At 37.4% G+C, this 25,689-nt stretch overlaps 1 protein-coding gene across 2 annotated transcripts in view; it reads left to right on the top strand.

The window, feature by feature from the left end:
- Positions 1–23,035, top strand: part of frmd4bb (FERM domain containing 4Bb) — a 41,062-nt gene extending 18,027 nt beyond the window's left edge. For both annotated transcript variants that reach the window (XM_034312139.2, XM_026944896.3), the window contains exons 6-24: positions 150–206; positions 287–309; positions 516–599; positions 1,941–2,006; positions 2,399–2,456; positions 3,796–3,882; positions 9,213–9,289; positions 11,111–11,249; positions 12,631–12,769; positions 13,296–13,429; positions 13,612–13,728; positions 14,261–14,489; positions 15,649–15,705; positions 16,597–16,735; positions 16,834–16,995; positions 17,085–17,803; positions 19,578–19,713; positions 20,662–20,774; positions 20,936–23,035. In XM_034312139.2, the coding sequence (XP_034168030.2) occupies positions 150–206; positions 287–309; positions 516–599; positions 1,941–2,006; positions 2,399–2,456; positions 3,796–3,882; positions 9,213–9,289; positions 11,111–11,249; positions 12,631–12,769; positions 13,296–13,429; positions 13,612–13,728; positions 14,261–14,489; positions 15,649–15,705; positions 16,597–16,735; positions 16,834–16,995; positions 17,085–17,803; positions 19,578–19,713; positions 20,662–20,755 (2,517 nt within the window). In that variant the 3' untranslated portion in view covers positions 20,756–20,774; positions 20,936–23,035. The remainder of the gene's footprint in view (positions 1–149; positions 207–286; positions 310–515; positions 600–1,940; positions 2,007–2,398; positions 2,457–3,795; positions 3,883–9,212; positions 9,290–11,110; positions 11,250–12,630; positions 12,770–13,295; positions 13,430–13,611; positions 13,729–14,260; positions 14,490–15,648; positions 15,706–16,596; positions 16,736–16,833; positions 16,996–17,084; positions 17,804–19,577; positions 19,714–20,661; positions 20,775–20,935) is intronic.
- The last annotated feature ends 2,654 nt before the right edge of the window (positions 23,036–25,689 follow it).

The raw sequence follows: 25,689 nt of genomic DNA, 5'->3' as shown, positions 1-25,689 counted from the left end.
ACGAAGTTATTATTTAGTATGTTGAAATAAACTAAGTAATTTTGATCCAAGAGGGGCACCTGCTGAGTATAATAATAATAATAATAATAATAATAATAATAATAATGCAATGTTTTTGTGTCTGAAATGCATGGTGTTTAAACCGGCAGGGTGACATTGAGGTGGAGAGTGAACTGGTTTTTAAATTGGCTGCTCATGCTCTGCAGGTACGAAACACACACTCGTAATATTCTCTTCCTGCTATTTTAATAATCACTCAATAAAAACAATTATTTTAATTTCACAGGAAGCTAAAGGTGATTACACAAGGTAAGAAAAAAATCCAGCATTGAGTTGTGTGTTATTGAACATACTGATGTGTACATGTGTGTGTGTGTGTGTGTGTGTGTGTGTGTGGTGCCCTGTGATGGACTGCCTTGAACCCAGCTGTTTTCCCAGAATATCTTACAGAACTGGTGGAACTGATGTTTCAGTGCTTTACTGGTGATTAATTCACTGTTGTTATGTGATTTCAGTGATGAGGCCACCAGAGAGGATTTAAAGAAACTCCCAACTCTGCCAACCAAAGTGCTGAAGGAGCATCCGTCTCTGGCGTACTGGTACTGAGAGAGCATCACAGCCCATAACCCCGTAAAAAAAGTTTAAAAAACATAAAAGCATTACAGAGCCTGCAGTCCTAACGCTCTTAAAAACACTGCTTCATCCATCGTCTTTAAATTAAACACAATCTCACAAAGCAGCCTATTCACTATATATGTTCACTACACAGGGTATATAGTAATGGCATTGTAGACCAGTTTGCACCTGATATTCTATTTGTACTGTGATTAAAGTATTGGCACCCTTGCTTTCGCTAGTGTGCTGTAATATCAACTACCATTCGTGCTTTGAGTTTGTACCTAATCTTCTTTATAAATTAAGATGAAAGTATTGGCACCCTTACTTCCGCTGGTCTCTTGGAGTGTCATCTACCATTTCTGTCATATTTGAACTTCATCTGACAAAGTCTGCACCTCATATTCTCTTTATTTTGTTAAGATTAAAGTATTGGCACCCTTGCCTTGCAGTCATATTTTTTTTGTCATATTTGACAAACTTTTTCTGACAAAGTTTGCACCTGATATTCACAGGGTTTCATACAGATAAAGTATTGGCACCATTTGCTTCAAAGACATTTTTGTCATATATTTTGTCATATGCACTTTTTCAAAGTTAGCACCTGATATTCTCTCTATTTTTAGACTAAAGTATTGGCACAGTTGGCTTTGTTAGTGCACACTCGCTGACATTATTGTAGGCCAACTCTTCATTGTGTCTCATGCTCATTTTCAGGCCAAAACTGACAAAAAAAAACAAAAAAAGAAAAACAACAAAAGAAATATAGAAAACTAAGTCCTTAGGACAGATATAGATTTGTCAAAAACTTGTTTTTTTTCATATGATATCAGTTTTAAAAACTCATTATAACAGTACAGTATAAGAGTTACATGTTCAAGTATATACAATAAATTACTTTAAATAGTTAAAAATAAAAAATTTTAATTGTATTGTCATTCTCTCTATGACTGTAAGTTTAAATGCACTAAACTTTCTAAAAAAAAAAAAAAAAAAAGCGCAAGACACTATGGACTGTGTTTCTGCTTCTGGTGTTTCATAGGGAAAAAAAATCTTTTTCTTTTCATTGCTTATCCTTAAACAGCATGATACATTGGTTTTTAATTTATATTGTTTAAACACGGCCTAAAAGTAGATCTCGGACATCTCAGTGAGTGGAGATGAGTAAAAGAATGTTTCTGCTGACGTGCTGCAGGGAACAAGTGTGTGTGTGTGTGTGTGTGTGTGTGTGTGTGAGAGAGAGAGAGAGGTATGGTCACATTCCTCTGCAGCTTGAGCATATCCATCTATTGGTAATCTGTCACCATGTCTGTGTCTCTGTGCAGTGAGGAGAGAGTGATTGAGCAGTATAAGCTGCTGAAGGGTGTGTCGAGAGGACAGGCCATCGTACAGTAAGTACACACACACACACACACACACTGAGTGATAGTAAATTTTTACTAAATGGAATAAAACTCTGTCATGAGTTGTGTGTTTTTATCACTACCTCAGGCAATATGCTGCATCTCATGTATCTGTATTTGCTCCTGTAATTTAGCCTAGTGTACAAAATCATAAGTGAACTGTAACTTTTATTCTAAAAATAAACTGGTTGCAGTATGGCGAGCTTTTCACTGCTTACTGTAGGTGTTTATTATCTCTGTCTTAGTGACTTTGCTACAGAGGCAGCCTGTAAAACAGAGCGTGGCCCATGATGTCATGTGTTATCTTCTCTGCGGTTAAGTGATTAAATAAACACGGTTATTGGATGTGCACTCAGACTCTCGGCTGCTGTGTGTTACAGGTATTTAACGCTGGTCGAGTCGCTGCCTACATACGGAGTCCACTATTATGAAGTGAAGGTAATAAACACAGTGAAAGGAAGTAAGTGTTCAGACACTTAATATTCTTCCAGTGCATATATCCACTTCAAGTTTACATGCAATGTCTTTTTGACTCTGTAGTCTGACTGTACAGACAAAAAAGCATGTGTTCATAAACAAAGATATGTTTAAAAAATGATAGAGAAAAAACTATTAAGACACTACATTAACAAATATATGTATATGTAAAGGTTACAAAAAAATAAACCAAGTTCTAGAAATAAATGCTGCAAAATTATATTCTTATGTAAATTGCACCATGTGTCTTTATAAAAGATTAGTTGAGAAGATTTCACACATGAAGTAGCAATCATGGTGAAGTAGAAGGGGCTTCAGGGACCTATTGTGTCTATTAGACTATTGTGTCTACCTATTGAGTGCTATTATTAAATAGCACTCAAATGAAAAAAGCTAGAGTCATAGCAAAGACCTTAAACATCCCTGTCAGTACAATTGCTTTGATAATACGCAGGTGGAAAGTTCATGGACAAACAACTAATCTTCCCCGCAAAGGGGCGCCATGCAAGAATTCACCGTGTGCTCTCAGACTAATGATAAAGACACACGAAAAGAGTTGCAGGACGACCTGAAAGCAGCAGGAACAACAGTTACACAGAGAACAATAAGCAATGAATCATCTTCATCCCTCCCCCTTACACAAAGCTCCTCTGCTATAAAAGTAGCAGAGTATATTGTTCCAGAAGAGACAAACCAGAACTCTTCTGGAACAATATACTCTGGTCAGATGAGACAAAAATAGATTTTTTTTTGGCAATAATCCAAATGATCATATTCCGAGAAAGAAGAGCTGTGTGTATGATCCCAAGACCACCTGAAGTATGGAGGTTGGAGGAGCATCATGATATGGAGCTGCTTCTCTGTAAATGGCACTGGGGCATTACATGCCATCAAAGGAAACATGAATGGAGTGATTTACCGGGACATAATGTCATCTGTGTGTCACAATATCAGCCGAGAAACTTAATCTGGAGAGATGATGGACATTACAACAAGATAACGACCCCAACATAACCCCGAAATAACACATGGCTGGATATACTATATACACTGGAAGTATATTAAATAACATAATCAAAAGTGTCCAAATGCTTACTTCCCCTCGTTGTAACAACAATACTTCAATAAATACGAAAATCTTTTTAACCTCAGCCCCTTTGGTGAGGATCATCATGACCATCACAATGATTGCACATTTGCTAAATTTCATTTTTGGTTGATTTCTTTTTTAACCAGTTTATTTTGTTTTTACCTTTCTAACATTTTTTAAAAATGTATTTGTATTTTGTATTATTTTCAGGATAAACAGGGCATGCCATGGTGGCTCGGGATCAGCTACAAGGGAATCGGCCAGTATGACATCCAAGACAAAGTCAAACCCCGACGGGTAAGAGAGAATATTTACCTTTTAGATTTAGAGGGTTTTATTGTTTATTTCTTAATTGGAAATAAGTTGAATTTTTGTGTCTCGTATGATCAGTGAATTTGTGTTAGTGTTCTAAACCATATGTTACATAAATGTATCAGCTCATTAACACACCCTATAGCACTGCACGATGAGTGTGTTACAGCATGTCGTATTGCTGAAGGGTGTGTTAATGTGCTGATGAGGTGAATCAGTGTGTGTTAGAGCAGGAAATACACTAAACACTCCACACACACTCCATCATTCACCATCAAAACTAGTTAAAGGAGCTTCTTAAACGATCACTCATCCGTTATGCTCAGAGGGACAGATTATACTTCTACTGCACACACACACTCTCACACACACACACACACACACACACACACACACAGACACAGACAGATGGTTACACGGACAGATAGATACACAGAAAGGCAGACAGATACACAGAGAGACAGATATGCAGACAGACCAGAAAGACACACAGAGAGACAGACACAAACACACATGGACAGACACATATACAGACAGACAGACACACAGAGAATCAGACAGACAGCTGGATAGACAGACAGAGAGAAAGACACAGACAGAGATACACAGAGACTCCTGGATACACAGACAGAAACACAGATAGACAGATACAAAGGCAGATGGACAGAAAAACACACAGAGGACAGACAGACTGTTACACACCACACACAGACAGATACACAGATTCATACAGACAGGCAGAAAGACACAAACACACAAACATATATACATTTAATATCAAAGAGAAATAAAACAAAGCGACGTGTTAAAGATGATCAATAATCAAACTACGAGCATCTACACCTTATGTTTTCACTACATTCATAAAGAACGCTAACAGACAGTGAGCATGTCTCGAGTGATTGATTACATTTAGGATAAAGAGGATATCGTGTACATTTCACTCATCACTGCCCCGCCCACAGCGTGTTAATCCAGAAGATGAGTCACAGCTCAGGAGGAGGAAAACCTCTTCTCTTGCGTGACCCTGAGCCTCTGGAACAGTGTTACACAGCAAGTTAGGAACGCTAGCTATTTCAGAATTTTCAACTCTACTTAAAAACCACACATCCTTTATTTCTCCTTTTATATATTTTCAATTTTATAGTTTGTACTATATGTATTACTATTTAAAAAGAAAACATTATAAGTATTATTTCAATTCAGTTTAATGTAACTGAATGAATAAAGCTGTACAGGGCATGCAGTTACAGCAAAATAATCAACAGGATATGATGCGTGAAGACATTACCACAGCGGAGGATTGTTTTCCTACGCACCCCGCAGGCGTTATTCTGGTTATATCATGGCAATCTGCCAACAGAACGCACATTTATCTTTGTTAAAGTACAACATAGTGTACATTTTTAGCCATTTATAGTTGCAGTTTTGGAATGTCAGTGAAATTGGTTTTACTGTATCGGACACCAGCATTGCAACATTGCAACAGCCATTTTAACATTTTCCTGAGAAACAATAAAACTTACTTCCCTATTAATAATTTCCTACTATAGATACTATATACTGTATATATTTTATGGACGTAAATTAACAGTGTACATGTCAAATACATAAACTGCTACACACAAATAGGTGTTTGGCTGTTTTGTAATTGTTTGGAAAGTAACACTTTACATTAAGGTTAACTAGCATTATTTAAAATTAATAAACTGTAAATGTCAGTATTAGAAGAAGAAGCCATTAACCATTAGTGTACACTGTTAAAAAATTCTGTAAACTTTACAGTAATTTACTGCCAACCTGGGTTGTAAAATTTACATCAAAAGGAAAAACTGTAGAACATATTTACAGTAAAGTACTGTAATATCTTACTTAGTATAAGATAACACATAATCCAGCATACAACTGAGCTGAAGGTTAAGGGTCGGGCTCTAGGACCCAGTCATGGCAATTTTAGCAGCACTGGGATTTGAACACACAACCTTCTGATCTACAGCTAGCTCAGCTAGCTCACACTGAATCAACGACTTCTACCAGTGAATTAACTAGCACTAAAAGATTGCATTGAATCAATGTGTGCTAGCTGAGCTAGCTGTAGTGGCTCAGTGGGTAAGGCTTTGTGTTACAGATCAGAAGGTTGTGTGTTCAAATCCCAGTGCTGCCATAATTGCCATGACTGGGTCCTAGAGCCCGACCCTTAACCTTCAGCTCAGTTGTATCCTGCATCAACCAAATGAACACCTGTACTGGTATGTTTTATCTTACACTAAGTAAGATATTACAGTACTTTACTGTTAATATGCTTTACAGTCCTGTAAATTTTACAACCCATTTTTACAATCCACCCAAATTCTCACAAATCTGCTTACAGCATGTTAATAAATGTTGATAACGTACAGAACTCTAGTCTCCAGGTGTAACTATTGGCACTTATACCACAGCGCTGTCGAATTCTCAGGTCTGAAGGTGCTGATCCTTCTTCTATAACAGCAGCTCTGACAGCAGTTCTGACTAGACTATAAATGGCAATACATTACTGTTTCTATAGTAACAGCTCATTCACAGGGACTTGTATGTTGAACACTCCGCATGATGCACAGCTAATAAAAACCAGATTTTAATAACATGCTGTTATGTAACAAAGAAAAGCTGCTGATGTGGTGAAGTTTTCTGTAAAGAGATGTTTATGTTATGAGATGTTTATGGAAGGAGTCTCCAGTTTAAGTGTCAGTTGACTTTGTAACAGACAATACATTTGGAAAGTCTTCAGAACAAAGGAGTTTTGATGCTTTGTGGTGTCTCTAACATGACAAGCTGCATTTTTTTCATTACTAAAATAAGAAAGAGAATAGAGTCTGGTGAGGGAATGACTGTTTATAGCTGCTATAACGTCAGTGAGAACAGTTAACAACCACAATCATGTTCATTAAGGTGCTGTTCATGCCGGTCGTTATGGATTTAATTTTACTCAGTGACAGTGTGAACGCTGGTTAATGTACGTGTTGATTTTTTGGCTTATATTTTATATGGTTTATAATTTAAAAAATGTCAAGTTGTTATTTAAAGTGTTATTTGTGTTGTTAATGTCACTTATTTTTCGTAATGCTGAAGTTTATGTTAAATAATGCGTTAAATAATGTCAGTTAAGGGATCTTTAATGTAAAGTTAATGTAAATTAGATTGTGCATTTTTACAGAGAGAGAAAGAGAGAGCGAGAGAATGAGAGCAATAGACAGATGGATAGATGGATAGAGAGAGAGAGAGATAAAGAATGAGAGAGAGAGAGAGAGAGAGAGAGAGAGAGAGGTATTTGGAGGCAGGTATTTGGAGGCAGGTCTGGCTTTGTGTGCCTTTAGGGTTTCATCAAACCTGACAAGACACGCTGAGGACAAACAGCACATACGGCAGCGTCCAAAACGACATACAACGCGATGGACTCTGGATTTAGTTTTGGAATACGACAAAATAAATAAGTAAGAACATTGTTTATTGACATCATTAGCTATGCTGAGACTAAAATGTAGAAGCTTAGAGGATTATATAAGTGTTAAAGTAGGCAAAGGTCATGTTCAAACTCAATCATGATACTACTACTACTAATAATAATAATAATAATACTGAGAAATGTGTAATACTGCTATTAATACTTAAAATATTTATTTATTTAGGACTTCGTAAATTAATATAGTGTATAGTGTATTCAATTAAAATGCAGTAAAAACTACTCATGTGCTGTACGATTGTGTTTAAATGGAATAATAATTCTAAAAGTATTTCGCTATATGTTACTGTACTGTATAGAAAAGAATTTATTTCTATACTGAAAGGAATATGTTTAAACCATAAGCCAGATGTTATTATGGCTTGACAAGACTGTCTTGTTAAAATAGTTGAATTCTTGAATCTGATCAGTCAGATGATGTTGATTCATTTTCTATAACAGCAGCTCTTACAAGTAGTGCAGCCGCAAATCACAGGTTTATATTAATGCACTCGTTTTATTCGTTATAGTTTCTAGACTAACACCTTACACAGCAGTACGCCACAATAATCTAATTCTACTGATAAATGGATTTTAATCATGTTGTTATTTAACAAAGAAAAATGTACCATCACTGATATGGAGGAGACGTTATTTAACATTTATGGAAGGAGCTGATGGAAGGAGTCTCCAGGGTCAGAGGTGAAGCTGTAACTTTTCCGACATGGGAAAGTCTTCTGGACAGAGGAGTTTACGCTTTGTGGTTTCTCTGTTACATGACAAGCTGAGTTTTTTGTCTTATTAAGAGAGAAGAAAAGAGGGGCTGATGAGAGAAATAACTATAACTGAAGTGATAACAAGAGTTAACGTGACGTTCCACAACATTAATATGACTATAAACGGATAAAAACATGACGTGTCATTCTGCAGTAAATAAAAAAAACACAAATTGTTGGCTGATTTTAGGAAAATAATCAAGTTTGGGATGATAACCGTTAACTCTTTCATCACATCGTGGACAAGGGTTGATTATTTTCCTACAACAGTCTGATAAATTAAGTTAATATTATATTATATTATATTATATTATATTATATTATATTATATTATATTATATTATATTATATTATATTATATTATATTATATTATATTATATTAATTTATCAGACTGTTATAAGAAAATAATCAACCCATGCTGGTGGGTGGTGTGATGAAACAGATTTACGGTAAATTAAATTAATATAATAGAATATTTAAAGATTCCCCACGCCAGAGGTGCCCAGATGTTTAGACACTGTAGTCAGAAATGCAACCTGCATTATATTTTTTCGTGTTAGTCGTGTCGTGTTGCACTCACCGTAAAGCTACAGCTTCACTGGATACTTTAGTAACAAAGTTAACATTATTCTTGCTGGTAGAAGCCCAAAAATCTAAACACTGGACAGTTTTTTTTTTTGTTTGTTTTTTTGGAGCACACCCATCCTCATTGCTGTAGACCTTTCACATTACAGTTAAAGTAATTCAGAAACTAACATTTCGTCTGTTGCGAAATGTTTAGACACCAGATGTGTATCTCATGCCGATGTAAGTGTGCTACCTGGATATTGCTGCGCATGTAATGCTAATGATTTTTACCTGTTTATATATTACTAATGACTGAGACAGCTTTCAGTTCTACTCAGACGGACAGAGTGACTCACTAAACCCTGAACAAATGTGCACCTGGAGAGGGAATGAGTAATACAGAGTTAAACATTGCTACTGTATGAACACACACACACACACACACACACTTTTACCCACACTTCTACACACTGTCTGTCTTTTTCCTAGTTGTTCCAGTGGAAGCAGTTGGAGAATCTGTACTTCAGAGAGAAGAAGTTTGCAGTGGAGGTGAACGATCCTCACAGGTGAGAACGGACCTGTATTCGATGGCCAGAACTTGTGTGCGTGCGTGTGTGTGTGCGTGTGTGTATGTTGGTGAGATGACAGTTGATGCAGTTGGAATGTATCTGTATGTTAGTCAGCTGGTCGTGACCTTTGCATTACAGTATCCTGTCTGGTATCAGGACCGTAACGGAACAGAAACAGTTCACTAGTTGAAACATGAATGGGATAGAGTGTAACACTGAACATTGCTTTATATGAAAGAGCTAATCACCTTGTTGGTACGCAGGACAAAGCCTGACATATCTGAGACATTTCTGTCTGTGCTTCCTCTGATACACGTGAAGCCAGCCAACTGGATCCTTTCAAACTGTTGCTCATGCTACATCACAGGGCAGCATAACGGACTCAGAGGAAAGTGCTATCTACCCCCTTCCACATACATGAACTCATAGATGCCAATGATTGGCCAATTTCACTGTGATTGACAGGGGAGAGAGGGTATAACATCCCTCCCACCCAGACAGCAAAGCCATTTATACTCTCTTGGACTCTTGGCACTGAATGGCTGTGGCATCTTCAGGATTCAAACTTGTTATCTCCCGTTAATCGGGCAACACCTCAACTGATTTTTGACTAATATTTAGAAAGTCTTCATTACAAGACACACAATCCTTTAGTTTTCTCTACATGCCAAAAGCAGCGTCTAAACATCACCACTCTTAACCCGTCGATTCAATATGATGAAGCTAATACACAAGAGATTCGATTTATTCTGTATTAGCTACTGAGATGTTGCTGTGATATACTATATTAGCTAATACATGTTTAGCTTCAGCTTAGAAACCAACTTTGATGAATATTCAAGAACTATAATGAAGATAAGAAATAAAATCTGAGATGTCTTTTTTTGAGACGTCTACAGTTAGCAAACCAAGCCACAATCCTAAATGGCATCTTATTGGCCATACAGTGCACTATATAGGACGCTATACCCTATGTAGTGCACATGTAGTATGTAGAGCGTAGGAAGCAATTTTGGAAGTGGCCTACTATCTGGTCTGACAATCACTGTTGCCATAGAAACAGCCATAAAGAAGTCCTGAAGCCCAGAAAAATAATTTGTGTCTAATTATTTCTGACATTTTCATCAGACATTAAGATTTCAAACTAATCTCTGAAATGTCATCGTGACTATCTGCTTGAGGTTAATAGATTTCTCTCTGGTCATGTAGATATTGTACTTTGGTCATATAAGAATGGAAATAATGGCCTGGGGTGTTCGGTTGCTGAGTGGACAAGCTTGTCCATAACGACTTTATAAATTTATATTAAGCATCAAAATGTGGACACTGCATGACTTTCAAAACCACAGAAACAGCCATTTCTTGCACAAACCCTATATTTATCTCTTGTGATCTGTCGTCTTGTTTTCAACTGTGGAGGATTCCTTACTAAACGAAGAGGAAGATACACTAGTTTGTTGTTGTCGGGAATCCAGACACGTTTGAAGGGCAGAATTTATGTTTATGTGCATGCGCTGAGTGCAGGCTGAGTCATCGGGATTTTTTATGGTTTTCCAGGAAATGACAAACTGGACAAACTGTTTTTCCAACTGGATTTGTAATACTAAGGACAAGGATTTTTTTTTTTAAATTTCCCTACAGTGAAGGGAAAAAAAACTACAAAACCCATTCAATACAAACTCATTTATAATATGGAAGTCTAAAGGGAATTGTTGAAAGACTGAAGCTTTGCCCCAAAAACCTTTTCAGTTGGTTGCTAAATAGTGTGTTTAGGCAAAAGTTGGACTGAACTGTGTGTGTTTGTGTGTGTGTTCGCAGGCGAGCAGTGACTAAGCGTACGTTCGGACAGACGGGTTTAGTGATCTATACGTGGTATGCTAATCACTCTCTGATCAAAACCATCTGGGTGATGGCCATCAGTCAGCATCAGTTCTACCTCGATCGAAAACAGAGCAAGGTCAGTTACATGTGTGGACGCACACACACGCACGCACGCACACGCACACACGCACGCACACACACACACACACTTACTTTTGCAGGAGGCAGAAATCAGCTGGCAGTAGTGCTGGATCGTCCATCCTGATTTGTCCCGATTTACCCAGCATACTATGTCTTTCTGGAGGTTTCATTAAAAGTAGATACATTCTGAAAGACATCTAATGTATTCAACAAATTCTTTACAGTCCACGTGAAAGTGTGGAACAATATGAAACGTATCCATCTTCCTTTTGAACGGCATTATCACCAGTTACACATTACATGAGTAACTCTCTGAAATCAATCATTCATTTTATTTTATTATTTTATTGTATGAAACAGTGAAAGGAAAAAAGTATTTGGACACTTCTCTTTTTGTTATTTAATTAATATACTTCTAGTGTATATATCCACTTCAGATTTACAGCCATAATGCCTTTTGACTTGAACACAAAAGTATGTATGTATTAAAGTTTGCAAAGCAAAGCTGCAATGCTGATGTTGGCAATTACAGCTCTGATATGTTTACGGTAAGAAGTAATTAGCTTTTTGCAGTACTGTAGTATTGTGGTTACACTTTGGCAGATTCCTTTTGCCAAATCATCTTTAAATCCCCAAGCTTCCGAGAGTCCCTCTGATGGACCCCCAACTGTTGTTCCTGCTGCTTTCAGGTCGTCCTGCAACTCTTTTCCAGTGACTGCTGGCTTCTCTCTTATCCTTCCTTATCAGTAGTCTGAGAGCGCGTCATTAGCGCACCTCATTAGTGGATGATTAGTTGTGGTTCCATGAACTTCCCACCTGCACATTATTCAATCAGTTCTATCGACAGGGATGTTTAAGGTCTTTGCTGTGGCTCTGTAGCTTTTGCTGTTTTTACTTAAAAACTGTGCCTGAGAACTTTAGGAAGCTCCTTAAACTTTCTTTTAAAATGACACCAGGTGCAATTTGCATGAGAATAATTTTTTTTTGGCTGCATTTATATCTAGAACTTGATTTATTTCTATATAACCTTTACCTATATAGTTGTTTAATATTGTGTCCAAATACTTTTTTGCCTACATACCAATTTTTTTTTTTTTTTAATATCTTTGTTTATGGTTATGAATACATATTTATAAGTACAAAGTCAAAAGACATTGTGTGTGTAACTTTGAAGTGTATTATATAGCAAAAACAAAAGGGTCTAAATACTGATTTCCCCTCACTGTATATAGACAGATCTATAAGTTGTTAATAAAATTTAGTGACTTACTAGCATCAGTAGGATGATAAATAAGGAGAACTGGAGAATTACAGACACCACTATGTCTTTATTGTTTTGCTGTAAAGTGAGATTTTCTCCTCGTCTTTCTGTACAGGCTAAAATGACCGCAGCCCGAAGTTTAGGAGACATCGCTGTGGACCTGACGGAAAACGGCGCTGCAAAAACCACTAAACTTAATCTGGGGACCAAAAATCAGCTCATCATGGCCAGCAACGGGAGCCTCGTCTCAACTGGTGGCTTTACTTTTATTTCAGTTTACTGTCTGTTTCATTTCTGTTCCATTCAATATAATGCAGTGTATTTAAGAAATAACAGAATTAATATTATAACTGATATTTTGTCATACTTTTGCGAATATTCTTATGTTAATAAAGTAGTCCTAAAATATTAATTATACAACTGCATGACAATATTTTGTAATATATTATTATCGCAGTATTATTTTATATAACTATTTATTCATTATATATCATATAAAAATGCATAATGTTTTTATTAATATTTCATTAATATTTCTACTTAAACATACTTTACTATATACTTTACAAGCATTTTGTACAACAATATAATCAATAAAGCTTTTTAAAAATTTCATTTATCTCTGTATATATATATATATATATATATATATATATATATATATATATATATACATATATATATATTTTTTTTTTATTTTATTTAACCAGATAAAGTATACAGTATATTATATTAGTGGTTACCGTTATCTTCTGTATGATCATGAAATTTGATGTCCAGGTTCTGCAGACTCGGAGATGAACGATGAGCAGAAAAAAGAGAAGCTGGCTGAATTAAGGGTGAAGGAGAAAGAAATTCAAGACATCCTGAGCCAGAAAATGGCCGAGCTGAAGGAGATATGCCTGAGGGAAGCGGTAAGAATACATCATCTGTTTTTTATTATATACAGTATAATTAATTTTTAGTATAGTTCTCAGCTTGTAGCTGGAATTTAATCTCTGATTTGATGAGACTAAATTTTTTAAAATATATTTATTATTATTGTATTTCTTCCACATTTATAGTATGTCTTACTTGTATTGTGTTTTTTGTTCAGGAGCTGACGGGTAAACTCCCTAAAGAGTACCCGATGAGTGCGGGTGAGAAACCTCCTGGCATCAGGAGGAGAATCGGCACATCCTTCAAACTGGACGACCTTTTCCCATATAACGAGGTTGGTGCAAATCCCTATAAATAGTAGCTTTTTAATACTAAGTGTATGATTGTTTCCCTGTTAGTTTCTGCTAATCACAGAATGGTATTTGTGGCACTATGTTTTGGATTTAAATGTTGTAAATCTACAATAAATTTAATTTCAGAGTTGTTTTTCAAATGTTGATGTTTAATTAAATCAAACAAAATTTTATTTCATAATATGAATTTGTACGTAAGGTTTTAAAACCGGTATAAAGTTGATTCCTAATACAGTTTTCCAATTCATCAGTCAAGAAATGATTGGACCCCTCTTATTGAATCTGAATGTGATGTCGTGCAGCCAAATTGTGTAAATTTATTCATCTGATTATTTTAAAAACTGACTTTAAACTAAAGCATGAAAATTCAAACACCATTCCATATATGTTTATGTAAGTATGAGTTTTATGTATATTTTTGATCATGATTATCAACTGATTTCAATTTTCAGGTGTTTAATAATGTGCATGATGAACTATTTAAGTGTCTCTAAGTGTCTATGTTTTGCATAGGATCCGTACCTGAGGAACCTGGAGAGTCGCTTTGCTCTGCAGCGGAAGATTGTGGAAGCGGCGAAAAAGCTGGCGTCTGAACCCGATATCGGCAAAACGGTGAAGAAGAAGCGGAGGAGGAACTGTCTGGATGCCATGCAGAAACTTCAGGAGATCGAGGATGAGATGAACCGCTACCGTGTGAAGAAGGGCAAGAGACCCACGCAGAGAGCCTCGAGGATCATCGCTGGTAAGATCAGAGGGGTGTTCTGAGGGGTCAAAGGTCAAAAGCAGCACGGGACTTAAATCCAAAAGGTTCATTATCAGGTGTAAGTCATTAAGAGATAACCAACAAAATGAACATTTTGTCATGCTGCATCAATCATATCACACACATTCAAACAACTGATCCAGCTCACTCTGTGAAGATCTTAAAGAGAAAGCTGAGATTTTATATCATATTATCTCATACTTATTTATCATATACATAAGGTAGTGGAATTTGTACCATATTTAATATACCATATTTTTATATTGGTTAATATGATATTGTGTAGTTACCGCTATTATTTGATTATTTTGCAATAACAACACTTACCAAAATGTTTTATTTCTCTTATACCACAACAACTTGCAAATGATTACAATTTTTATTAATTGGAATGACCAAGCTTACATTTTATCCTATTATAGTTACATTTTGTGGAATGTCCCTGTTATCACTTGCATTATAGCAGCTATAAACGGTACTTTTACTATAACTTCTCTTAATAAGGCAAAAAAAATGCAACTTTTTACAGAGAAGTTGCAAAACACAGCATCCTCCATCCTGAAGACTTTTCCTGTGGTGGAAAACTTAAAGTTATTAAAGTCACCAGATTGATAATGATAGGTTTCTTTTTTAAATAACAACACATTATTAATCCGTTTATTATTAGATTTAAATTATGAAAAGCATCCCCCATACAAGCCCCCGTGTAAGTCATTACTGTAAATAATAATGTACTAGATGGAGTGCATTAATATAAACCTATGATTTGCAGCTGCACTATTGTCAGAGCTGCTGTTATAGAAAATTAATCAACACCTTCTAACCAATCAGAACTGAGAATTCGTCAGAGCTGTGCTATAAATATAAAAATATCTTTAAATCCATGTACATTGTGAAGCGTAGAAATCCATCTTAAAGCAAAGTGAATGTCGTGTAAATTGCCATGATGCATTTATACTAAAGCATGCTGGTGGAGTTTTCTTACATTTCATTTTGCTGAAATATCTGCTGTCTGTTCTTAACATGTCTCTTCAGGTTTAGTAAATCCCCAAAGGCACGCACACACATGCACAAGCACACACACACACATACACGTTGCTATATATAACTAATATCAACATCTTTCTCTCTTTTACAGAAGAACTGGGTCAGTCAGAATGTAGCTCGCTTTCTGACAGCCTTCCTCTGGATGACAGTAAGTGAGAAAATAAAGTGAAAAATCTGTCATTTCAGCAGCCAAAAGTTTATTATAGCAGCTAAATGCAAATCTTCTTAGCCTTAAGCGTTAAATTCATCACCCTTCTAATTTTCCTCGGCAGCTTACAAAACATTTCTGCTACAAACACTCACTTTAGCAGTGTAAAACATTTCCACATGCTAACGTGGTTTAAGTTTGCAGCCTGGTAACCGTTTTCTCACCGATATTTATTTAAAAAGCCTGCTCATTTTTTTAAATAGGATTTCTGCCACATAAATTTTGAAATTTGAAACATTTTCGCAACATGCATTTATTTTATTTTAAGAAAAATATTTACCTCAACAGTTTGCTAAACATTTCTGCTAGTATTTTTTTTTTAGCAGTCTGACATTTTATTGCTACATTTAGTTCAAAATTTCTGCTAAATCATGCTAAAACTTTCTGTTATAAACGTTCAGATAATTTTTTGGAATTAACAAATATGAACTCAAAGCTGCTACTGTTTTGAATATTTTTACAATTTTTTAACCGACAAAAAAAGTTACGGCTTTTTAAAAATCTTCCTCCTTTACAGTGCTAACGTACTTTAGACATTAAATAAAAATATCATCAAATTAATTATTTAAAGGTTTATTTTTAAATGCAACACTGCTCTTTTGCTGGCAGTTTGTTAGGAAGCCTACAGTATGATACAAATGTATCGTAGAAATGTGTAGAAATATCGGGACATGATATTTTTGTCATATCACCAACCACTGTGCCTATGAATAAACTTCTATCTACTCAGTTTAGCAGCCCGTATCACTACACTGTTAGCATCCTGCTAAAAACTGAACATTTTTGCTACAGCTGTTGTGTTGGTTCTGCCATGTGTGTACGTTTGTGTAGATGATGTTAGTCAGAGGAGGCGATCTCGCTCCCTGCAGTGCTCTCCGTTACTCAATGCTCCTCCTCCGGTCAGCCTGGACTACGATACGCAGAGACGATCCTCCGAGAGCGACACAAACCACGACACTGCGCTGAGCAGGTGTGGGCATCCTCATTGTGATGTGTCCAACTTTTATGAATGCGTCCTCTTTTTTATAAACGTCTCCTTTTTATTGTGTCTCCTCCTTGTTCCTGTAGACTGGAGTGTGATGTTCAGTCTGGTTTGTACTACACCTCTCATGATGCCTCCTCGGCCAGCAGCAGTCCGTATAAAACTGTCCCTCGCAGGCAGGCAGAGCTCCAGAACGTCGCACAGACCCTCGCCATGACCCGTAACGCCTACAGCAGCAGCCAGCTTGGGTACAGAAACATTATGAAATTTGTCATTTAAGCAGCTACTGCCCCTTTCGAAGCAAGTTCCCAGTATAATTTCTTTATTAAACTGGCAGGTCTGAGGATCCAGCCCACGCGTTCCGGCATCGCAGCGGAAGCCTGGAGTCTCAGTCTCATTTCCTCTGTTATTCCGGTTCGGAGAGATCCGTATTTCCAGGTCGCCGCAGCAACAGCACCGAGGTCCTGGATGATTGTTCATCATGCACAAGTGTGTCCAGTGCCGATTTCGGTCCTCCGTGTCCTTCCACTCCTCCATACCTCATCCCTTCCTCACTCCATCACCAACACAGCACGGGCAGCATGCCAAACCTGGTTCCCCACCACACACACACTCACACACACACTCACCCTCGCACACCGTACAGCCCTGCTGCATATTATGTACCCGGGTATGCCACTGCTGACTATGAGGCCTACAGTAATGCCAGTGCTAATGGTGCTTATGTATACGAGAATGAACTCGAAGGACACTACAATGTCAACCCCTCATATCACGCGCACGGGTACCATGGAAACGGGCGCAGCAAGAATTACGGGATGGTGCACAATCCCTATGCAACATTAAGACCTCCAAGGAGCAGGAATGAACTTTTGGCTAAAAGCATGCAGAAGGCGTTAGTGGTGGAGCATCTGAGAGGCTGGTACAACCGCAACACTGCAGGACGGCGGCCAGTCTACGGCTACGAATATGACCGAGGCTACCAACATCATCTGGGCTATCAAACGCTACCAGCTCCATTTAGCAGATCCAGCAGGACCAGCTCTTATTCATCAGGTAACACAGCATCTACTGAAATCCTTTTTAACTGTGTCCCAGATAGAAATTTTTTTGCTAAATAGCTGATGTATGAGTCAAGAAAGTGTGTACTGTGTTCAAACACAGTTGATTAAATTAGCAAGATAAAACCAGGTAAGTCTAGAATGTAGTCTGGTGTGGACTTGGTGCTATTACAGATACCTGTCTATATATACACACCAATCAGCCATAACATTTAAACCACTGAAAGGTGAAGTGAATAACATTGATTATCTTCTTACAATGGCACCTGTCAAGGGGTGGGATATATTAGGCAGCAAGTGAACAGTTAGTTCTCAAAGTTGATGTGTTGGAAGCAGGAAAAATGGGCAAGCGTAAGGATCTGAGCGACTTTGACTAGGGCCAAATTGTGATGGCTAGACGACTGGGTCAGAGCATCTCCAAATTGGCAGGTCTTGTGGGATGTTCCCGGTATGCAGTTTTTAGTACCTACTCAACCTACTGGAACTGGACCATGGAGCAATGGAAGAAGGTGGCCTGGTCTGATGAATCACATTTTCTTTTACATCATGTGGATGGCCGGGTGTGTGTGCATCGCTTACATGGGGAAGAGATGGCACCAGGATGCACTATAGGAAGAAGGCAAGCCGGCGGAGGCAGTGTGATGCTCTGGTCAATGTTCTGCTGGGAAATGTTGGATCCTGGCATTCATGTGTTACAAAGACTCATACCACCTACTTAAACTTTGTTGCAGACCAAGTACACCCCTCATGGCAACAGTATTCCCTAATGACAATGGAGTCTTTCAGCAGGATAATGTGCCCTGCCACGCTGAAAATAATTGTTCAGGAATGGTTTGAGAAACATGACAAAGAATTCATGTTGTTGACTTGGCCTCCAAATTCCCCAGATTTCAAACCGATTGAGCATCTGTGGGATGTGCTGGACAAACAAGTCTGATCCATGGCGGCCGCTCCTCACAACTTACAGGACTTAAAGGATCTGCTGCTAACATCTTGGTGCCAGATACTACAGCACACCTTCAGAGGTCTCGTGGAGTCCATGCCTCGAAGGGTCAGAGCTGTTTTTGGAGGCACAAGGGGGACCTACACAGTATGAGGCAGGTGGTTTTAATGTTATGGCTGATTGGTGTATAGGTAAACTTTTGGAATAGCTAAACATAGTCTGTACTACAGGCTAACCTTATAAGTACATTTAGGTATTAAGTCATGCTATATGATTTGAGACACTGTTAATGACTTGGTTAGCCAGTAACTAGTTAGACAGACACAATACATGGCTTAAAGTATGTGGACACCTGACCATCACACCAATATGCGGGCCTTCCCCAAACTGCTGCCACAAATTTAGATGCTCACAATTGTATACAATGTCTTTGTATTCTGTAGCATTATAATTTCCCTTCACTGGAACTAAGCGCCAAGTCCAAACCTGTTCCACCTTTGAACACGTTTGGGATGAACTGGAACGCTGACTGAACACCAGGCCTCCTTGCCCGACATCAGTGCCTGACCTCGCTTACACTCTTGCGACTGAATGATCACAAACCCTCACAGCCACACTCCAAAATCTTGTGGAAAACTTTACAGAAATTTTTAACATTTTAAAGATCACTATAGAAACCGTGTTGCAACCATATGTATACATGTATGTGTGGTTATGAGACACGTATAACACCATCTTAATGGATTATTTTATTTCTATACCATATATGCAACCCAATTTCCTGTATCAGCATTGTACCATCCTTCCTACTTTTGTCCTGTTGCAGTATCCTCTACAGCTAGCGGAGGGACAAACTGGCACGCTAATGCAGATTTGGGGCGGAGTGAGAGTGAGGCGGATGGAGATGTGACACCAACATCCCAAAAGTCCTTTGCTGGAGCCTACAGTCCCACTCGCAGCAGGTGAGGTATAATTTTCCTGAGCTAATGCTGATATAGTTTCCATTAGCATTCCAACATCAGCAAGGATTAGGGGGAAGTGTTAGTTTGGGTTTCAGCAAGAGTTATGGGTTGTTGCATAGTGTTGAGGGTCAGGTGTGTGGGTTTCAGTGAGGGTTAGGGGTTTGTGAGTAATGTTATGGGTCAGGTGTTTGGGTTTCAGCAAGGGTTTGCAGTTGGTGGGTAGTGTTACAGACTGGATGTTTGGGTTGCAGCAAGGGTTATGGGTCAGTGGGTAGTGGTACTGGTCAGGTATTTGGGTTGGGGTTGGTATGTCTTGGTACTGGTTGGGTGTTTGTGTTTCAGGGTGTGTTTGGGGTAAGTAGGTAGTATCAGGAGTTGGTGTTTTAGTTTCAATGAGCATTAGGGGTTGGTGTGTAGTGGTACTGGTTGGATATTTGTGTTTCAGTGAGGGTTTGGGATAGGTAGGTAGTGTTTGGGGTTGGTGTTTTGGTTTCAGCAAGGGTTAAGGGTTGGTGTGTATTGGTACTGGGGGTTGGTGTTTGGGTTTAAGTGAGGGTTGGTGTGTAGTGGTACTGGTAAACTGTTTGTGTTTCGGTAAGGGTTTGGGGTTGGGGTGTAGTGATACTGGTCAGGTGTTTAGGTTTCAGTGAGGGTTTGGGGTTGGTTTGTAGTGGTACTGGTCGAGTGTTTGTTTTTCAGTGAAGGTTCGGGGTTGGTGTGTAGTGATGCTGGTCAGGTGTTTAGGTTTCAGTGAGGGTTCGGGGTTGGTGTGTAGTGATGCTGGTTGGGTGTTTGGGCCTTAGCAAAGAGTAGGGGTTGGTGTGTAGTGGTACTGGCTGAGTGTTTTGGTTTCAGCGAGGGGTAGGGGTTGGTAGATAGTGATACTGGTCAGGTGTTTGGGTTACAGCAAGGGGTAACGAGCAAGTTTTGTGTTTGCCGGTGTGTCAGGTTTCCTGCTGAATGCAGTCCATCCAGGCGCGCTGATTCTCTCCCACACACTTCAGAATGTGGCGAGGTGTTCAGCACTGATACAGACCATTAGAAGAAGCACAACAGGACAGGTATGATCCAAACCAACTTCATTCACAGCATAATCATTTCTTCTACATATTGTGTTTTACATTTGACTTTGGTTTGTTGTTGTTCTTGTTGTTGTTTTTTTTTCAGTGTACATGGATGCTACAGTTTATATTGCAGCGTATTTTGCTTTTTTAATTTACAGGAGGACCAAATCGCTACAACAGCAGCACAGCACACATGGGGGTGAACTGTATTCACCTATTTCCGGGAAAAAGCAGAAAAAGTTGGTTTTTTTATTGTGCCTTGGAATGAAAAGTTCAGTCAGAGGGGTTTTAATCAGAGCGTGATATGAAAAAATGACAAAAATTTGGAAGGGATCCTTTCAAAAACTCTATCTAATCCAAGTTTGATCAGAGGTATCGGTTCTAATCCACTGACACTCATGCTATGTATTTAACTGAGACTGTAGTAAGCCCTGCCTCCTCATTTTTTTTTTTTTTTTTTTTTTTTGTTAATTGGTTTCTTTGCCTAATAACAATCGTTTCTGAACCCAGGCTGCTGGCAGCCAGACAAAGAAAAGGTGACTGAAAGAGACAATAGCTGTGTCTCAGATCTTGAGTTTCTATTGTGAGCTCTGTGAGAGGTTAATATGCAGGTGATGTACTAGAACTGCCAGGAAAGGAAGTGTGCTCTATATAGCAGAAGAAAATAGAGGGCTCTCAAAACGCCCGAGAACACACTGAGCAAGACTGTTGCAACAAAACAGACACAAATTAGGAGGGAAGATTTTGGCCAGCCATTTTGTTTTGTTTTGTTTTGTTTTTCTCTGGAGGCTCAATGATCTATTTGTGTTTAGCACTAAATGTTAGCTTTCGGTTACTTATCGTCAAACACCCAGGTATTAGATAGTCAAGAACAAAGTGTATAGTGTGAGAATAGAGTGCATAGAGCGCAATTTGAGAATGAACGTGTAATGAAACCATCAACAATTTTCAGATTTTTACAAAATAATGTTGAAACAAAGATGATGTACTGATTAATCAAATCTTGTGAAAACACCAAAATACAACACAGTAACATTGTCTAAACACTGATTTATGATTCAGAATCCGTCTTAGTACTGATCTAAAGGTGTACAGGTCAAAATAGATACGTGCTGAACTTTAATATCACCATTATGGGTTATGGGATTGCCTTGAAGGTCCTCAGAAGATATGGGCTACTTAGGCAGACTCCTCCCCAGGGATAGCGTCCATGCAAAAAACACTGTCCTTGGCGATTATCAAAGTATATCATATAACAATTATCGGTGCAGAGATTTTGTGTTTTTGGTGAAAATAATGAAATCTAGCCATATTAAATCAAGCTGCCTTTTTTTACACTCTGTGTTTTAGTCCTCTAGCACTGTTTTTTTAGATGAATGAATGTTATGATGTCAGGAGAATTAGTAATGTCCTCTAACTGTCTGTACAAAAGCAAACTGATGTCTAAAAGAAAAAAAAAAGACATAAATATGAAAATGGTCCAACACTCTGAGTGCATAACCGAATATCAACAGTTATTAAACACTATGTAATATAATGTAATATAATGGAATGTAATATAGTTCTTTGTAGCACTCAAACTAGGAAAATTTGAAAAATCGGATTTGTTTCTAATAACTGATAAAATACAAAGCAGCGCTTGGTTGTGCACTCAGATCTTTAGACCCTAAATGAGCAAATAAAAAAAAAACCTTCGTCTTAAACTCGCACACAATAAGGAAAAAATAAAGAATGGCAAAAGAATCGCTGATGTTTGAAATTTGAATATGTGACAATGTTCTTTACCAGGAACTGCATTACAAAACCGTGAATTAACAAATAATTACATTTTTTCCTCAGAAAAAAAGTTTCAGTGTTTTAAAATGATTTTAGTGTCTTTATTAAGGAAAGCATGCAATGCAAAAATGACCTGGATGGATTTATTCGTAAATCGCTAGTACGAACGTTTACATAAGAAGCGTCCTGAGTGTGTGTAAATTTATGCATAAGAAGACTAACTAATGTAAACCTCGACTTGATCAAGTTCAAATCATAGCATGGATTACTGCATTTTTATGTCTGGAATATACTGTCAAGTTTAATTTGCTTATTTTTATTACGTTTATAGTGTTTAGCAGACGACCTTATCCAGAGCGACTTATAGAAGAGCTTTGGAGTCTCGATCAAAAACACCTCCTCATGCTAGTTCACCAGGTCAGGGACTAAGAGTACCATCAAGAACATTATGTGAAAGCAGAGCTGTAAGCCGTAAACAAAAGCCTCAGCTGATGGAAAATTTAGAGCTCACTTATTATTATTATTAATATTATTCAATATTTTTATTGGCATAGAAGTGAATCAAAATAACTTCGACTTCTTTTTTTCAGACTTTACCCTGATTGTTCATTTTGTGCTCCTAGCTCTCTGTGCACTTTACCTTTTTTGGAGTTTTGTGGGCGTCACTAAATGCAAATGAGCTGTGTTGGGAACACGCTTTGCACTTTACAGGTGATCAATGTACGCACGCGAGTCTGAAGAAAATCAGCCTTTCTGAAACTTTTGTAAATCCGGCAAAAAATTTTAATTCAGTTTGGCTTATGCAAACATTTACACACAACTTTACTATAAGATTTGCAAATGAGGCCCAAGGACGGGATGGTGTGACGTGGCCTGATGCATAGCAGAGTTACTGTCACCACAAGAAGTCCGTTATTTTCAAATAACACCACATCCCGAAGTGTGCTGTTTGTTCCTCTTATACCACAACAATCTGCCTACAATTGCAATTTTCTTTATTAAAGAATGACAAGTTGTACTAATTATATGCCACAGAAAATAAACCAGAATTAATCAACAGCTTCTGACCAATCAGATTAGAGCATTCAGTGGCACTGTGGCATAATAGATAAGATTGATAACCAAGTGGTAATAAAATTGATTAAGGCTACTTTTGTTAAAAAATAAAAAATAATAATAAAGCAACAATGAAAGAGCAGAAAAGTGGAATGAAATGCACTTATTAATATTAATTGTTAATTAACAGTATTGATAATATGCTACTCTTTGTGAAATTTTCTCCTGTGATTTCTGCCAAAGGTGTAGAAAAAACGCTAAAACTGCTTTTATAATATCTAAAATAATATAATAAAGCTGTATTTTCCAATATTTGTGGTGTTACTTCCGTCTCACAGCCACAGAGAATCATGTAGCTGTGTTTAATAGGAATAAAGTCATAATTAAAGGACTGGTTCATACAGAAATAAAATCTTTACCCCAAACATAGTTTCTTTAGTTTTGCACTGAAGCTACAAGGCTAATGTAGCTAACAAGTAAGGGAAGTGGATAGCCTCCAGTTTAGCACGATGCTAGAGGTCATTTTTGTCCTGTATCTTACTTTACAAGCACAAATTTCACAAAATCATTTTAAAACATGATGAAACACAAAAAAAGTGCTTTTTTTATAGAAAAATAGTGGAATGTTCCTTAACGTTAATCCTTGCTGATCGCTCCATGCTGGAAAACATGGACCTTTTATTATTTTTTTAATCTGAATGTATCACCATGGCATTGTGTTTTTCAGTATCATCGTTGTGTGTTGTGTCAAAACGCATGTGCTGTACAAAAGCCGAACTTAAAACGCAGATTCATGTTTTTTCGACGCAAACATCTGAATGTTTACCATCTGCTTTTCATCATCTCGCTATATGTGCAGTGATCATGTCGATTTTTATCTGAAACAAACAAAATAAAAGAAACAGCCCACAATTTGCGTGATTGATGGGTTATGAATAAAACAAGAGAGTGTGTGTGTGTTATAGTTCAGTCAGGTTCCTGGGGAAACCAGCCCTTAAACATCGGCAACATGCAGCCATAATATTATGTAATTAAGCTCACATTAGCTAGCTTAATCTTGAGTAGAGTACTAAATGTAACAACAGAATTTCGCTAAATCCACAATTTAATTTCCCTTTCACGTAATGTTAATGTTAGCAACTACACAAACATTTAAGCTAGCAAGCCAACTTTGCGAACATGAGCAAGTTACCTGACATTGAGGAAGGAAATGATTAAAATCAATCGATGCAACAATCATAAATCGATTATTATTGAAAAAAGACCTGGTGTTTAAAATATAAATCATATTTTAAAGTGATATAGAAATAACTTAACAAGCTACCAAGCGGGTTTGGCCATAAGTCTGATACTTAGAAGAGTTCTTCTCAGCATCACCAATGAATTAACGGTTGGTCACAGATCGATCTCAGGCTACTAAATCAAAATGTACACTAAAAAAATCAACTATGGATCAAATTTTAAAAGCATGCATATCAACTGAAAAAAAAAAAGTTTGTATGTGAGCAAAACTGGACAAAATCGACTTACAACAATTTGACAAATGTATCGTAGCATATTCAGTGGTATCAAATATCGTATCATTGACTTAAGAATTTAAATCAGTGGAAGTCTGATGTTTACACCTGTACTAATCCCAGAATAACAGTGCTACTCTGAAATATCACAGTTTAATTTCCCCTAGAGCAAACTTTCACCTATCTTGAATGCTAGCTACCTTGCCAACTAGCAAAGCCAGCAAAAAGGAAAAATAAAAGTAACTAGCATACAGGAAGAGCCAGAAAATGTTCCCAAAAATGTGAATGTGTGAAGTGATCACTATCGGCCAGGAGGTTTAGTTTTTAGGATTTTTTTTTTTTTAGTACTATTCGGACAGGTTAAAATTATGTCATAGGCACATGACATTTTTTTTTTAATTAAAAAAAAATTGCCCTTTAATACCTATTTTATCCCTGCTGTGTTAGTGTGTCAGAAATGAGAAAAAAAAAATCCAAATCATTTACAGAGTAATGTTTGTATTTTGTTATGTAATGGACCATATTAATTAATAGATCACATTTCTAATAAAAACCTCATCGAT

Source organism: Pangasianodon hypophthalmus, chromosome 16, assembly GCF_027358585.1.
Source record: "Pangasianodon hypophthalmus isolate fPanHyp1 chromosome 16, fPanHyp1.pri, whole genome shotgun sequence".
Taxonomy (NCBI): domain Eukaryota; kingdom Metazoa; phylum Chordata; class Actinopteri; order Siluriformes; family Pangasiidae; genus Pangasianodon; species Pangasianodon hypophthalmus.
The sequence above is the reverse complement of the archived record's forward strand: the minus strand, read 5'-3'. Positions and strand labels throughout refer to the sequence as shown.